Raw genomic sequence first — 13,386 nt, 5'->3', positions numbered from 1 at the left:
TTTTATGGGTAGGCATGTTGGATTCAGATAATGGGGATAGCAAATGAACTGTTGTGCATCATGCACCTGCGTTGTTCTTGGATCTTAGAGCATTTTCATACATATTTCACTGTGGTAATGGTGTTGTTTTTTTAAAGAGAGAGCAGTTTGGGAGCAAATTAGTTGGGACTTATTTCTACAGTGCAGATTTTTCAGTTTACTAGAAAGTACGTTGCTGGTAAATCTAGATTGCTGTTAACAAATGGTAATTAAGAAGTTGATGAGTAAGAACTAGAAGAAGAAGAAATATGAAGTGCTCAGGAGATAAAAAAAGGAAAAGTTACCCATGCTATTTTTAATAGCCAAAACAATACCATTATTGTTGTATGTCTTTTCTTTATTAATATTTCACAGAGCAAGCTCTTAAAATACAAATAAGACGAAAGCCATTTAAAACCATAATTCTGTGTACAGAAAACATTCCCTATAGTTTATGCTACATCAGTATAGTTAATTTCTTGCACTAATTCCTTAGTTGATGAATGAAATAACAAAGGTGATCAAAAAGCAAAGGATGCAACAAAATGCAGGGTATGTCTAAAAATAAACCATGATCCAGCAAAATATGAGAGACACAAAATAATAATGTAAAACGTTTGCACATCTACCATCAAGAGCCTTGATAGTAGACATAAAATTACTCCAATGCCATTTTTTTTTGTACATCATTATTATTAAGTCTTCCAAAATATTAACAGATTTCCTGCACAGTACACGTCATAGTTCTTAAACCCAGTATTTATGGAATAAAAAGGAAACAGTTGACTTTTGACTGTTTCAATCAATCAATCAATCAAGGATTTATAAAGCGCACTAATCACCCGTTAGGGTCTCAAGGCGCTGGGGGGGTGGGGGGGGAGCTACTGGTCGTAGAGCCATGTCTTGAGGCATTTCCTGAAAGTCAAGAGGTGTTGGGTCTGGTGAAGGTGGAGCGGTAGGGAGTTCCAGGTCTTGGCGGCTAGGTGAGAGAAGGATCTTCCTCCGGCGTTGGTGCGGCGGATGCAGGGGATGGAGGCGAGGGCGAGGCTGGCGGAGTGAAGATTGCGGGTGCGGGTGTGGAAGGTGAGTCTGTCGTTGAGGTAGGCTGGGCCTGTGTCGTGGAGGGCCTTGTGCGCGTGGATGAGGAGTTTGAAGGTGATCCTCTTTGATACTGGTAGCCAGTGAAGGTCTCTGAGGTGGGGGGAAATGTGGTCGCGGCATGGGATGACCAGAATGAGGCAGGCGGATGGATTCTTTGCAGCTTTGTTAGGAGTTTGGTTGTTATTCCTGCAAATAGGGCATTTCCGTAGTCCAATTGGCTGCTGACCAGGGCGTGGGTGACAGTTTTCCTTGATTCGACGGGAATCCACTTGAAGATTTTGCGGAGCATGCAGAGAGTGTTGTAGCAGGAAGAGGAGATGGCATTGACCTGCTGAGTCATGCTGAGTGTGGAGTCCAAGATGAAGCCTAGGTTGAGTGCGTGGGTGGTGGGTGAGGGCGCGGTTCCTAGGGAGTTGGGCCACCAGGAGTCATTCCAAGTTTAGGAGTTGGTGCCAAAGATGAGGATTTCTGTCTTGTCTGTGTTTAACTTGAGGTGGCTTGATTCCATCCAGCTGGCGATGGCGTAAAGTCCGTTGTGGAGGTTGTTCTTTGCAGTTGTAGGTTCTTTCGTGAGGGAGAGGATGAGCTGAGTGTCGTCTGCGTAGGAAACTATGTTGATGTGGTAGGTTCATGCGATGTTGGCGAGGGGGGTCATGTAAACGTTGAAGAGCGTGGGGCTGAGCGAAGATCCTTGGGGAACGCCACAGATGATTCTGAAGGCTTCTGACAGGAACAGTTGGAGGCGGACTCTCTGGGTTCTGCCTGAGAGAAATGACGAGATCCAGTCGAGTGCCTTGTCGCAGATTCCAGCGTGGTGGAGGCGTGTGCGGAGACTGTGATGACATACCATGTCGAAAGCTGCGGAGAGGTCCAGGAGGATGAGTGCTGCTCTTTCTCCTTCGTCGAGCATGGTCCTAATGTCATCTGTGGCAGCAATGAGTGCAGTCTCGGTGCTGTGGTTTCTGCGGAATCCGGATTGGGAGGTGTCGAGTACCTTTCTGTCTTCTGGGAACCGGGATAGTTGGCTGTTTACGATTTTTTCGATGACCTTGGCTGGGAAGGGGAGGAGGGAGATCGGCGGGTAGTTCTTGGGGTCGTCTAGGTCTGCCTTTGGTTTCTTCAGCAGGGCATTGATTTCTGCGTGCTTCCATCTTTCTGGGAAGGTGGCTGACTCGAAGGAGCTGTTGATGGTTTTGCAGAGGTGGGGGGCGATGATGATGTTTGCCTTATTGAAGATATGGTGTGGGCAGGGGTCCGATGGTGATCCGGAGTGGATGGAGGCCATGGTGGTGGCGGTGTCCTCTATGTTGACGGGGGTCCAGGTGTGGATGAGGTGGGTGTTGCTTGGAGCGTTGGGTTCTTGGGTGTTTGTAGTCAGCTGGTGGGTCTGGGGTTTGAAGCTATTGTGAATTTCTTCTATCTTTCGACGGAAGTGGGTTGCCAGTGAGTTGCAGAACTCCTGTGATGGCGGGGGTTCGTTGGAGCAGGTCCTGGGGGTGGAGAGCTCATTGACGATGCCGAAGAGCTCTTTACTGTTGTGAGCTTTGGCGTCAATGTGGTTTTTGAAGTGGGTCCTTTTGGTGGTGCGGATCAGTTGGTGATGTTTGCTAGGGCATCCTTGACAGCGATGTGGTTGGAGTTGGTAGGTTTTTTCCATTCTGCGACATAGCCGTTTGGATTCCTGTAGTTCTGGGGTGAACCAGCTGGCCTTGATTCTGTGGGAGGTGTTTGGGTGTTTTTTGAGCGGTGCGAGGGTGTTGGCGGGTGTTGGCGCAATCTTCTATCCAGCGATGCACGTTGGTGGTGGCTGTGTTGGGGTCCAGGGTCCCGGGGGTGTGGCCCGGGCGAGAGTGGAGATCAGTTGATCCTTTGATATTTTGCTCCAGTTGCATCGGGGGGTTGTGTGCGGTGGTGGTGAGTGACTGGTTTCTGGTAGGAGAAGTGGATGCAGCAGTGGTCTGTCCAGCTGAGTTCGGTGGTGTGGCTGAAAGAGACGTGGTTGCTGGCTGAGAAGATGGGGTCGAGTGTGTGGCCTGCGGAGTGGGTGGGTGTAGTGACGAGTTGCTTGAGGCCGAAGTTGGCAAGGTTGTCGATTAAGTTGGTGGTGTTGAAATCGTTGTTATTTTCTAGGTGGAAGTTTAGGTCACCGAGGAGGATGTAGGCTTGGGAGCTGATGGCGTCGGCGATGTTGTCGCAGAACTGCGGTCTGGGTCCAGGGGGTCTGTAGGCCAGTGTTCCTCTGAGTGTGTTGTTGGAGTTGATGTGGATTTTGAAGTGGAGGTGCTCGGCCGAGTTGATTGTGTCGTGGGAGTTGGTGAAGACTCTTATGGTGTTTTTGTGGACTATGGCGATTCCTCCTCCTGGTCTGTTGATTCGGTCTCTTCTGGTAATCTTGTAGTTTTCTGGTATGGCTATGGCTGCGCCTGGTTACGAGGCCGAATTCATCCAGGTTTCGGTGAGGAATGCGTCGTCGGGCAAGTATGTGGTCAGGAGGTCCCAGAGTTCATTTGCATGTTTGTGGAAGGAGCGGGTGTTAAGTAGGATACATCTTAGGTGGTTGTCTGTTTTGATGTGGAGTTTGGAGGTTAGGTTGCAGGTGAAATTGCAGGCTTTGCAGGAGAAGGGTCCTTTGGTGCGCGTCGGTTTGGACTGGAAGCAGACGGAGGAGCGTCCTGGATTAAGGGGTTTCCAGGTAGTAGTTGCAATAATGGTTGACACCAGTAATCAGTGAGTCAGTAGAGTGTGCAACAGTGCACTGTTTCTGCATGAAGAATCAACCATGCAGCAGGAAGGGAATTATCTTTCTTAATAAACCAAACAGGGAGGAATTGAGGGTGGTGGAGGGGTGGTCAGGACATGGTAGTTAATGAAGGAGGAGAGGGCAGAAAGGCGAATAGCATAATGAGGAGGCCCTATAGGGAGAAACCCCCACCCCCAATATAAAAATGGTTAATAAGCGAGGTGAGGGTCTGAAACTTTGACCATGGTGAAGTTAGTATGTTGTTGTCGCATGCTTATGGTGGTAGATCATCATCCTTTGTATGCTGTGTAAATTTCATCAGCAAAGTCGGCAGTGAGGGGGGAGGGAGTTATATGGGTTGTTTGTGCATGTGGTGAATCTCCTCATTATGGAGGGCGTCTTCCTCTGCCGTTATCCATTTACACACCAGTTTATAAAAATAACACATACTTTTATATACATTTTGATGCCAAGATCATCGGAATTGGGTGAGTACTTTTTGGGTTAAGAATTTTTACAGTTTTCAAAAGTTGACAGTGCAGTTTTTAGAGAGGTAATGTTATCCTTTGGGGAAAAACATATGCTGCATAGAGGTACTTAGCAGCGACTTACAGGACCCATCTTCTGGAGTTAAGGTAAGTATGAGGCAAGGTCCAAGGCAGCACAAATAGGTCACTTTGGTGGGCACTGGGACGTCCTGGTGCAGAATTGCTTTTCAGCATCTGATGCCCTAATGTTATCCTATGGGAAAGAGACAGACACTGCATATGGATTATTGGCAACGTCCTTCAGGACTGTTCTTCTGGACTTGAGGTGAGTATGGGGCAAGGTTCAAGGCCACCCCAACAGTTCACCTCAGGGGGCTCTGCGGCGTCCAAGCGCAAAGGTGTGTTACAGCATTGAGTGTTCCAATAATTTAAATGGAGCTCAGTCCAGTCAGAAAGAGGCTGCAAGCAGGGGCCAGGCGGCCATTCCGGGGGAGCCCACAGGGGGCTTGATTCTTCAGCTCCTCTGGCACATAGGGACACCATTGTCCCACTTCTCCTCAGGCTGTGAGGCTTGGGTGCAGTAGTGTGTTTTGATATTGGATTCCACTACAGGGAATACACACAGTTGGAGGGGGCCTGCAGCAAGAGGCTGCAGGTGGTGTTGGAAAGTCCACTGTTGGCAACCCAATGTGGGCTTTGGCTCTGGAGCGCCTGGGGACCACGCTAGCACTGATGATCCACTTCAACTCAGGCTAGGGGGCATAGGTGCACTGGTGGTCTCTGGTGTCAGGTTTTAATGGTCTGGAGTCCTCCTGAGTCTTCTTTGATGGCTCTTTTGGGTCCTTCTTCTGTAGTCCAGCAAATCTGAGGACCTGGAATCAGGGGGTCCTCTAAATACTCTGTTTGGGGGTGTTAGGAGACGTGATGGGGAATGGTCAGTGGCCTACTTACCCCAGGGGTCACTACCCCCCCCTAGATGACCACTTTCTTTCGGGAGAGGGCATCACCCTGTCCCAGAATTCCTAATTCCACCACACACAGGGTGTTGGAATTCCTAAGGCTGTGTTCATTTTAGGCTGGTCACCCTAGAGGTGTGTCCAGCCAGCGAATGCCACACTCTTCCTGCATAGCTTATTTTCCTGCCTGTCCAAGTGCCAAATGGGCCCTAGGGCAGGGGGTCAGCATCTCCCTTCTGAGGGAAGCCAGATCTGCATACCAAGGGCGTGGGCTTCTTTGAAGCTCCTCTGCCTTCGAATGTAGATTTGCAGGTCTTGCTGTTGGAAGGGGTGTGTTAACACCCCTGCCAGAGCAAGCTTTGTTCCTGACTGCCCAAGAGCAAAGACTGTCACCCTTGTGGGGTCAGAAAGTCGTCTGTTGGTGTCAGACTGGTGGAAACTGATCTAACAGCCCATCCACAGTTGGTAGGTTTTAAGGGGCACATCTAGGTGTGTGTATTCATACATCCATCACTGAAATCAGTAGGGGTTTATTATTATGATATGTTCAGTAAAGCCATCATGTAGCTGGGAAACTCCTATTGACCAGTGTCCTGCACATGTATTTAAAATGGCTTCCTTGTTCACTTACTGTGTCCAAGAATCGACAGACACAGTAGGGGCATATTTGCTCATGCAGATATGCCCTCATTTGTAACATAATACACCCGGCCTTAGGGCAATAAGGCCTGCTGTAGGGGTGACTTACAAGTACTTCAGGCAGATTTATGGGACACATGATCACAGATGCTTGCTGGTAAGTAACATTTTCTTTTTCTGTTTCACCGCCATTGCTCTATTTTGTATTTTACCATTTATATATTCACTTAAATACTAAGTGATTACCACTCAATATGCTTGTAAGTCCTGGTTGAAAGATGAAGCATTTAAAAGATAGATTAATACATTGTAAAGGAGGTGTGTAATGGTAATAAGGATTTGCAAGAGGATTTCAGAGAAAGTGTTGATAGTGGGGTACACTCATGTGTATTGGGGTTGGACAATTCAGATAAGGAAAGGGAAAGTGGCAGGTTTTCTTTGTGTATTAAAGCCTGTGAGAGAGGGATTCATGTTGAAATATGTGGGTCAATGGAATGAGAGGAGGTAACAGGTTGTACTCCAGAATAGGATTGCCAGTAATTTCTTGAGGACTGTTGGGTTTTACTTTTGCTGAACAAAACTGTTTTACACCTAATGGAGTTGAAGACTAAATTCGACACAGAATCCACAGATTTTATACAACTTCCTTTCCTCTCAATGCAATCACCTTGGTTTTACTCCAGAAGGGGAAAACTGTGTACTAATCCAGCTGCCAGACATTTTGTTTTGTCAGGAGCATTTTATTCAACAGTGATTCAAGAGCTATAGATGTTTTCTTGGAGACCACTCTGTAAACCTGCAAACATCCTATAAACCAGTCAGCACTCTTAGAAAAGCTCTTGCTGCAAGAAGATACATGTAATAATAACTACATAGTATTCCCCAAAATATCATAAATGGTGCTGACATGGTCGCTGGTAATGTTAATACTGAACTATCCATTACTGTCATATTTCCGAATATGTCTGACATTTTGGATTACAGCTGTACTGGTGTATAGAAATTTGATATTTAAATTATATTCAATCCATGTTACATTTTTCTGACATAAAATTGGTTTATCTTACTGCTACCATGACGATGTTAGGTTCTCTGACCTGCCAACATAGATAAACATTTCCTTTTACCCTCCTAGGTTTCGGTAAACCGATCCTGATTATTCCTTGGGTAGTTTTACAAGAATTGGACTACATGAAGAATGGTAAATTGTTACAGTCGGTAAAACATAAAGCCATTCCTGCTGTTCAGTTTATATACATCTGTCTGAAAAATCAGGACCCTAATTTATGGGGTCAGTCTATGCAGCAGGCCTCTCAGAAAATGTGTAAGTTTTTAATGTTTTTATTTATTTTTCAACTTTCCTACTTGTGTGTCTTGTTTGCTCAGGCATGAGTGTCTGTTTGTCAACCCCTGTTTTTGAAATAGAAAATTTGGTATAGACCAGACCTTCTAGAGCTGAATGAAGTGATGATAATATGCAAAATTTTATATATATTTGGTAACTCCACCTGTAAATCATGTGCATTCATATACTTGGGCCATCTCCTCCATTAGAGGAAAGATCCCTGAGTCCTTATAAGAACTGTGTGGGATTTTGGGAGGTGTGAACCTCTTAAATAGCCTGTGTCAGTCAAAGATTGTTTGATTTAATTGACTAATACAATCATAAAAGCAAACAACAATACATATTAGAACCCTAAGGTACAGAGGACATTTACATTAAACACTAAAATACATGAAGTTTACCAAAATATATTCATTTTTTTCCACATTAATAATAGGGTAGCACTAAGATCTTAATGTATCACAGAATACCGTCATATGCCAGGCTCTTAAACATCCATTGTCTGTTCAAAAGGCCTTTTTAGAAGAGAGACCACTGTTGGTAAGAATGTGTCTACTGGATTCAAAATTGTAAGGAATATCACCATTAAAAAAAACAGGTCTGCCTAATCTTCAACCACTGTCCCTCAGGGTTGATAATATATTGTTTTGCTACAGAGTGGACAGAAGAACACAAAGGGCATTGTGGTTTGCAAATATATATTGCATGAGCATAGACTACCATCTTCAGGCAAGGCATATTGTTCGAAAAGTGTCATTGAGCAGGAGGTCCATCAGCAGTCGTGTTAGAAGTTATCTTTATTGAGCAGGAGGTCTATCAGTAGTCATGTTAGAAGTTATCTTTTATATTTACTCCTTTTCAAATATAGGGGTATGTATGACTTTAAGCATTTTTTATGATTTTATTAAATTTTCATTTAGTGCAGTCATACATCAGCAACAAGAATAGTGGAAATAAAGGAAGAAAAATAAAACACCCCATAGCCCACATTTCCCCTTTCTCTTCTCCTGTGGGTCTCCTATCTGTAAAGTGGTACTTTTTCTTCTCGTAGTGTCCCATCAATCAAATAGAAGTAGTAATAATCTTTATTCAGCTATAAAATGCCATGAAAGTAATAACAATAAAATTCATACATTTATCATAAATAATATACAAATTAGCTATTTACATCAAAAGTTCTAATAAATAGGCAAATAATTAATATCCATTAAAACCCCATAGCTCAAAATTCACATTTCATCAAGACCACTTGAGGCAATCTCTATCAGTTATTAGCAGAGCTTGCCACATAGAGCAATGGATTCGGTGCTAGCTTATTACTCCATGACTACCACTTCAATATACAAATTTAAGTTGTATGTATCATTAGATGTTTCCGTCTAATTACCCAAGCCTTCAGGAGGTATCTAGATAGAGCAAAAAACAGCCTGTTTGTAGTGTCACTTCTTAAAATCCGTATGGTTTGTCTCAATTGTCTAATTACCAATCTTCAGCAGATCGGCAATAACTAAGTTTTCCTGGACCTGGCATAATGAGGACAAATAAAGTAATAATGCTTCTCGTTTTTATAGCTCTCCTGGCAAAGTGGACATAGGGACGAAGTGGTTGACCCATTCCATTTACTGCAAAATGTGTTTAATGGCAAAACCCCATACCTAAATTTAAAGTACAGTGCCCTGGGTTGGGGTGGTTCTAACAAACTCATAAAATCCTCAAGTGTAAATGTATCTTTAAAAGCCAAAAACCTACTTGATAAGTCCCCCATGTTCCCCTGAGTTAGCCAAGAATCACATATGTAGCCCAAATATCTTTCCTTAAGACACGCCTTGGAATGTTTGTGCTCAATTACTTCTAATAAGGATTACTTCAATGGAAGTGGGGAATCATTGTACCAAAGTCATAGCCAGTAAACTGACTCTGAGGGCCGCAACATGGGTTACATTACGAAGACCACGATCCAGGTGCAACGGGGTTAAGGGCGTATTGCTGGTCAGGTCCAGAACTGACCTCATAAAGACATTCTCGTCTTTCTCTAACCTCCTCAAGCTTTGTGCCCCATAACTCTGCACCATAAAGTGCGGAACTCACCCTCTTTGCCCAATAAATTCTAATTATGGGGCCAACTGGATTAAATCTACAAGTTTTCACTTTGCTTAACAAGGCAGAGCTAGTATGCTGTAAAATGGGCCGGCTTTTGGTAGTAGGGTCGGACAAAGACTGTGTACTGGACAACTTCACCCCTAAATAATCAGACTCTGCTGTAAGTAGGTTTCCTCCAACTTTACCTTACTCCTGAACGATTTATGAGGATTAAATACAATGAATTTGGTTTTATCTACATTGATTTCTAAAGCTCGCTTATTGCATAACTCTACATTCTATTCAGTAAATTCTGAAGGCCCATCGGTGTTCTTGATATCAATAAAGTATCCTCTGCAAACAGTAACGATGCAACCTGGCAGCCGGCAATTTTAGGCAGGTCTCCATTGCACCCTAACAGTGACTCAATCAACCCGTTAATTTACAGGGTGTATAAAGTAGGAGCCAAAACGCACCCCTTCCTTACCCCCCTGCCCACATGCACACACTCTGTATGCTCCCCTTTAAGACACCATCTTATTTGTGCATAATTTGTCTGATGCAATCTTATAATCAGCTGTAATAGGTAACCTGGAACACCCAACTGAAACAATACCTCCCATAGTTTCCATCTCTGAATAAGATCGAAAGTGGCCCTTGGGTCCACAAAAACAAACGTATATGTGCTCTTCATGATTACCACATATTTCCATAGGATTAACATAAACCTAAATACCTGATCCATGGTACCCGTATTTTCCCTAAACCCCGCCTGTCGAGGCGAAAAGATGTTAATTTCTTTTATCTAATCATTCAGTCTATCACGTAGGTGCCTGCAAAACAGGGGATATAATCCATAAGGCGTATAGGCCTATAATTTACTGGATCACATATATCCCCATTTTTATATACAGGCACCACCTCTGCACCTAGCCATGAATTGGGGATCAGCGCTCCTTTAAGAATGGCTTTGTAGCAGTAGTTTATGATAATACTCCACACTCCAGTTTCAGAAAGATACAGGTCAACTGGGATCTTATCTAACCCGGGTACCTTCCCTTTTTGTAACATAGATTGGGCTGACTGTGTTTCCTCTAGGCTATTGGCAGAAGGTCCTACTTTCCTTGGAGCCAAATCGGTACCCTGAGCTCGTAGCCTTTCTGCCCCCATATTCTTACAGCCCTGGCCATCGTAGAGTGTACTAAAATGGCTTATTTGCATCTGGGTTTGTATATGGAAGTCTTCTTCAGTGACCTGGGCCTTAGACCCTTTTGCCACAATGTGTCAAAATAGCTTGCTAGTCTTATTTTTAGCAGCACTAAATAAATCTCTCTATTGGGTCTCCTCCCACTCCCTCCTGGCTTCCATTGGCCTTTTACATAAAGCTTCCTTGTGGCAGCCACAGTCAGTCTGCACCCAGCAATTAATGCAACCTTCAGTTCATCCCTTGCTGATTTACAAGATTCACTGTACCACACATTTTTGTTTGAACAATTAAGTTTCCTCTTCATTTCTTTGTAAAAAAAAAAAAAAAAAAAAAATGGTTTAATGTTTTCCATTAAATTACTGTAGGTGGTGGTAAATCTCACCATTATTTTCCCTTAGTTCAATAAGCACATTTGTTACATTCCCATAAATCTGGGCCAGCACGTCCTTACTTCCCTCAATCCTAGGCTGTTTAATCTTCCTTCTATTATTCGATGTAACCAATGTATATGCTGCCATTGGTGCTTAAGTAACTCCAGGGTTAATTAACATTATGATCACTATCATATTTATCAATTATTTCCATGCCACTGAAGTGTCTCAGAGACGGTAGGTCAAGTAAGACATAATCGATTCTTGAGTGGCAATTTGCCCTTTTATAAGTGTCCTTTAACTGCTCGTCCGAGTTAGAGTACCCATTACGTGCTCGCAGGCCATGCATGAGTGTTAATTGAGCAAGTTGAAAAGCAACTTTAGTTTGCCTAGCAGTGCTTGAGTGTACAAGTCGCGGGATTCCCCCACTCTTCTTCCTCCTCGGAGGCACTAGCCAGCAGCTCCGCAGGTTTTTAGGTTGTGTTAAAATCCCCTACCACCAGAAGGAGGTCATGCCTCCCAGTCTTCCCTAACAAATCATTCAAGACTGTTACTGTAGGAGAGTCCTGGTGCTATGATCAGAATATATTGTAAACATTCACCACTACTGCTAAATTTAACCCCAGAGAGTCTGTTAATTTAACTGCCAATAAGGCTTTACTATTTGTGTCTAATCTGTTAATTGTACATTGCAATTTAACACTTACCCATATGATGAGACCCCCAGATGGACAGCCCTTCACAGAGGGAGTTGCCTCAATGCTAAAGTTTGACCTGTCCTTTGGCCCAGGGTTCTTGAAATATACCTTGTCGAAACCATCTATAAAGTCACCCCAATTATCAGAATTTAACTTAGAATTAATAACTGCCAAATTCCACTAAATAATTCTTAGCTTCCTGGAAGCCGTATCCAATGGGATCTTAGCAGAAGTTCTTGGGTAACTCCTTGACTTACTCCTAATGACTTGTTTCCCATCCAGCAAACGTGGATCGAACTTAGAACTATGCATTCTTTCCATTACCCCATTGTGTTCCTGTGGTATCTCCACCCTGCCAGTGCCTAAACAAGATGACATATTGTGATGGCGTCAATCTGTGTCGTCCAAGGTAGCTAGTGGTTCAAAGGAATTGTATGTTAAATCTTCAAACACTATAACACCCTCACGCTGTGGGGACTTGATTGCAGTGTGGGGACCTGAACTCAGGTCCCCACAAAGCAATGTCTTCTAACTGATATAAAATGGCTTCAGGAACAGCTATGTCAATTTTTACAACTTTTTTAAAAATTACCTTCTGGGGACCTGTGTTTCCTCAAGTGTGTTTATATTTGTGCTCAGCTCTGCCCCTGTAGACAAGAGGCGGTACTGCAGTCTTAAACACACACTGCATTTAAATACACTTTGCTCACCAGAAAGACATGCTAGCAGCAAAAAGGACTGACATTTCAAAAGGATAAGCTGCACAACCTGGTGTTTATACAAATATGTTTCATGCTAATTAACTTTTTCTCTATTTAATAAGATAAAACTTTTATAGGAAGCTACTGAATTTAGACTTTTGCTGTCTGAAAATTGTTCGTAATTTAGAAATATTATTGAAGACAACCATTTTTAGGTAGGGGTGTATATATATATATATGTGTGTAATGTAATGGGTGGTACGGGTAATTTTAGGATATGTTATGGATAGTGGGTAAAGGTTGGTGAGGGTAATTTTAATGTTATGGGGTAGGTAATGACAAATGATGTTTAGTATTATTTTAGGGGTTAGGAGTAGGTAGTGGTAAAGGAAGGTTAGCACAAAGTATTTTTTATACCTATTTTATATCTATATATATATATATTATATTATTTGTGTGTATTTATTTATTTATATAGATAGATATGTACAATGATTAAACCTTAGGTGAGGGATAAGGTATAGTTATTCTTTCTATACAAACCCAACTTAAACTATACAAACATTAGAAATTCGAAATTTATAGTCACAACTTCAAATTATAATTAATACACCACCTTCAGTTTACTATAAGTAGCGCTCCTCCATACACAGTCTTGTCACCTCAGTCGCCACACTACATAAACTATAACTTGCACCTTCTCCATGCACTGACATCTGAAATGACATAATTCTGAGAACACAGTGCATAGAGTAGAGTTATCTGCGATACAGTGGGGTAGAGTAGAGTGGCATAGAATTTTGCTGAGTGCCATAGAGCAGCTTCGAGTGGAGTGGTATAGACTGGAGTAGTGGAGTAGGGTGGAACAGACGTTTGTCAGAATAGAGTGGAATAGCATAGACTAGAATGACAGAGTGGAGTGGCGTAGAGTGGGGTTCTGTAGAGTGGCATGTCATAGAGTGCTGAAAAGTGTCATAGAGTGGAGTAGAGTGCTATAGAGCAGAGATGTATATAGTGTCATAGACTTAAGTGCCATAGAGTGG

General features: G+C 43.1%; 1 protein-coding gene across 7 annotated transcripts in view; it reads left to right on the top strand.

Annotated features, from left to right (window-relative positions):
• Window positions 1-13,386, top strand: part of SWT1 (SWT1 RNA endoribonuclease homolog) — a 793,385-nt gene that overhangs the window by 282,531 nt on the left and 497,468 nt on the right. For all 7 annotated transcript variants that reach the window (XM_069232008.1, XM_069232009.1, XM_069232010.1 and 4 more), the window contains one exon: window positions 7,078-7,266. In XM_069232008.1, the coding sequence (XP_069088109.1) occupies window positions 7,078-7,266 (189 nt within the window). The remainder of the gene's footprint in view (window positions 1-7,077; window positions 7,267-13,386) is intronic.

Source organism: Pleurodeles waltl, chromosome 4_2, assembly GCF_031143425.1.
Source record: "Pleurodeles waltl isolate 20211129_DDA chromosome 4_2, aPleWal1.hap1.20221129, whole genome shotgun sequence".
NCBI classification, from domain to species: Eukaryota; Metazoa; Chordata; class Amphibia; order Caudata; family Salamandridae; genus Pleurodeles; species Pleurodeles waltl.
The sequence above is the reverse complement of the archived record's forward strand: the minus strand, read 5'-3'. Positions and strand labels throughout refer to the sequence as shown.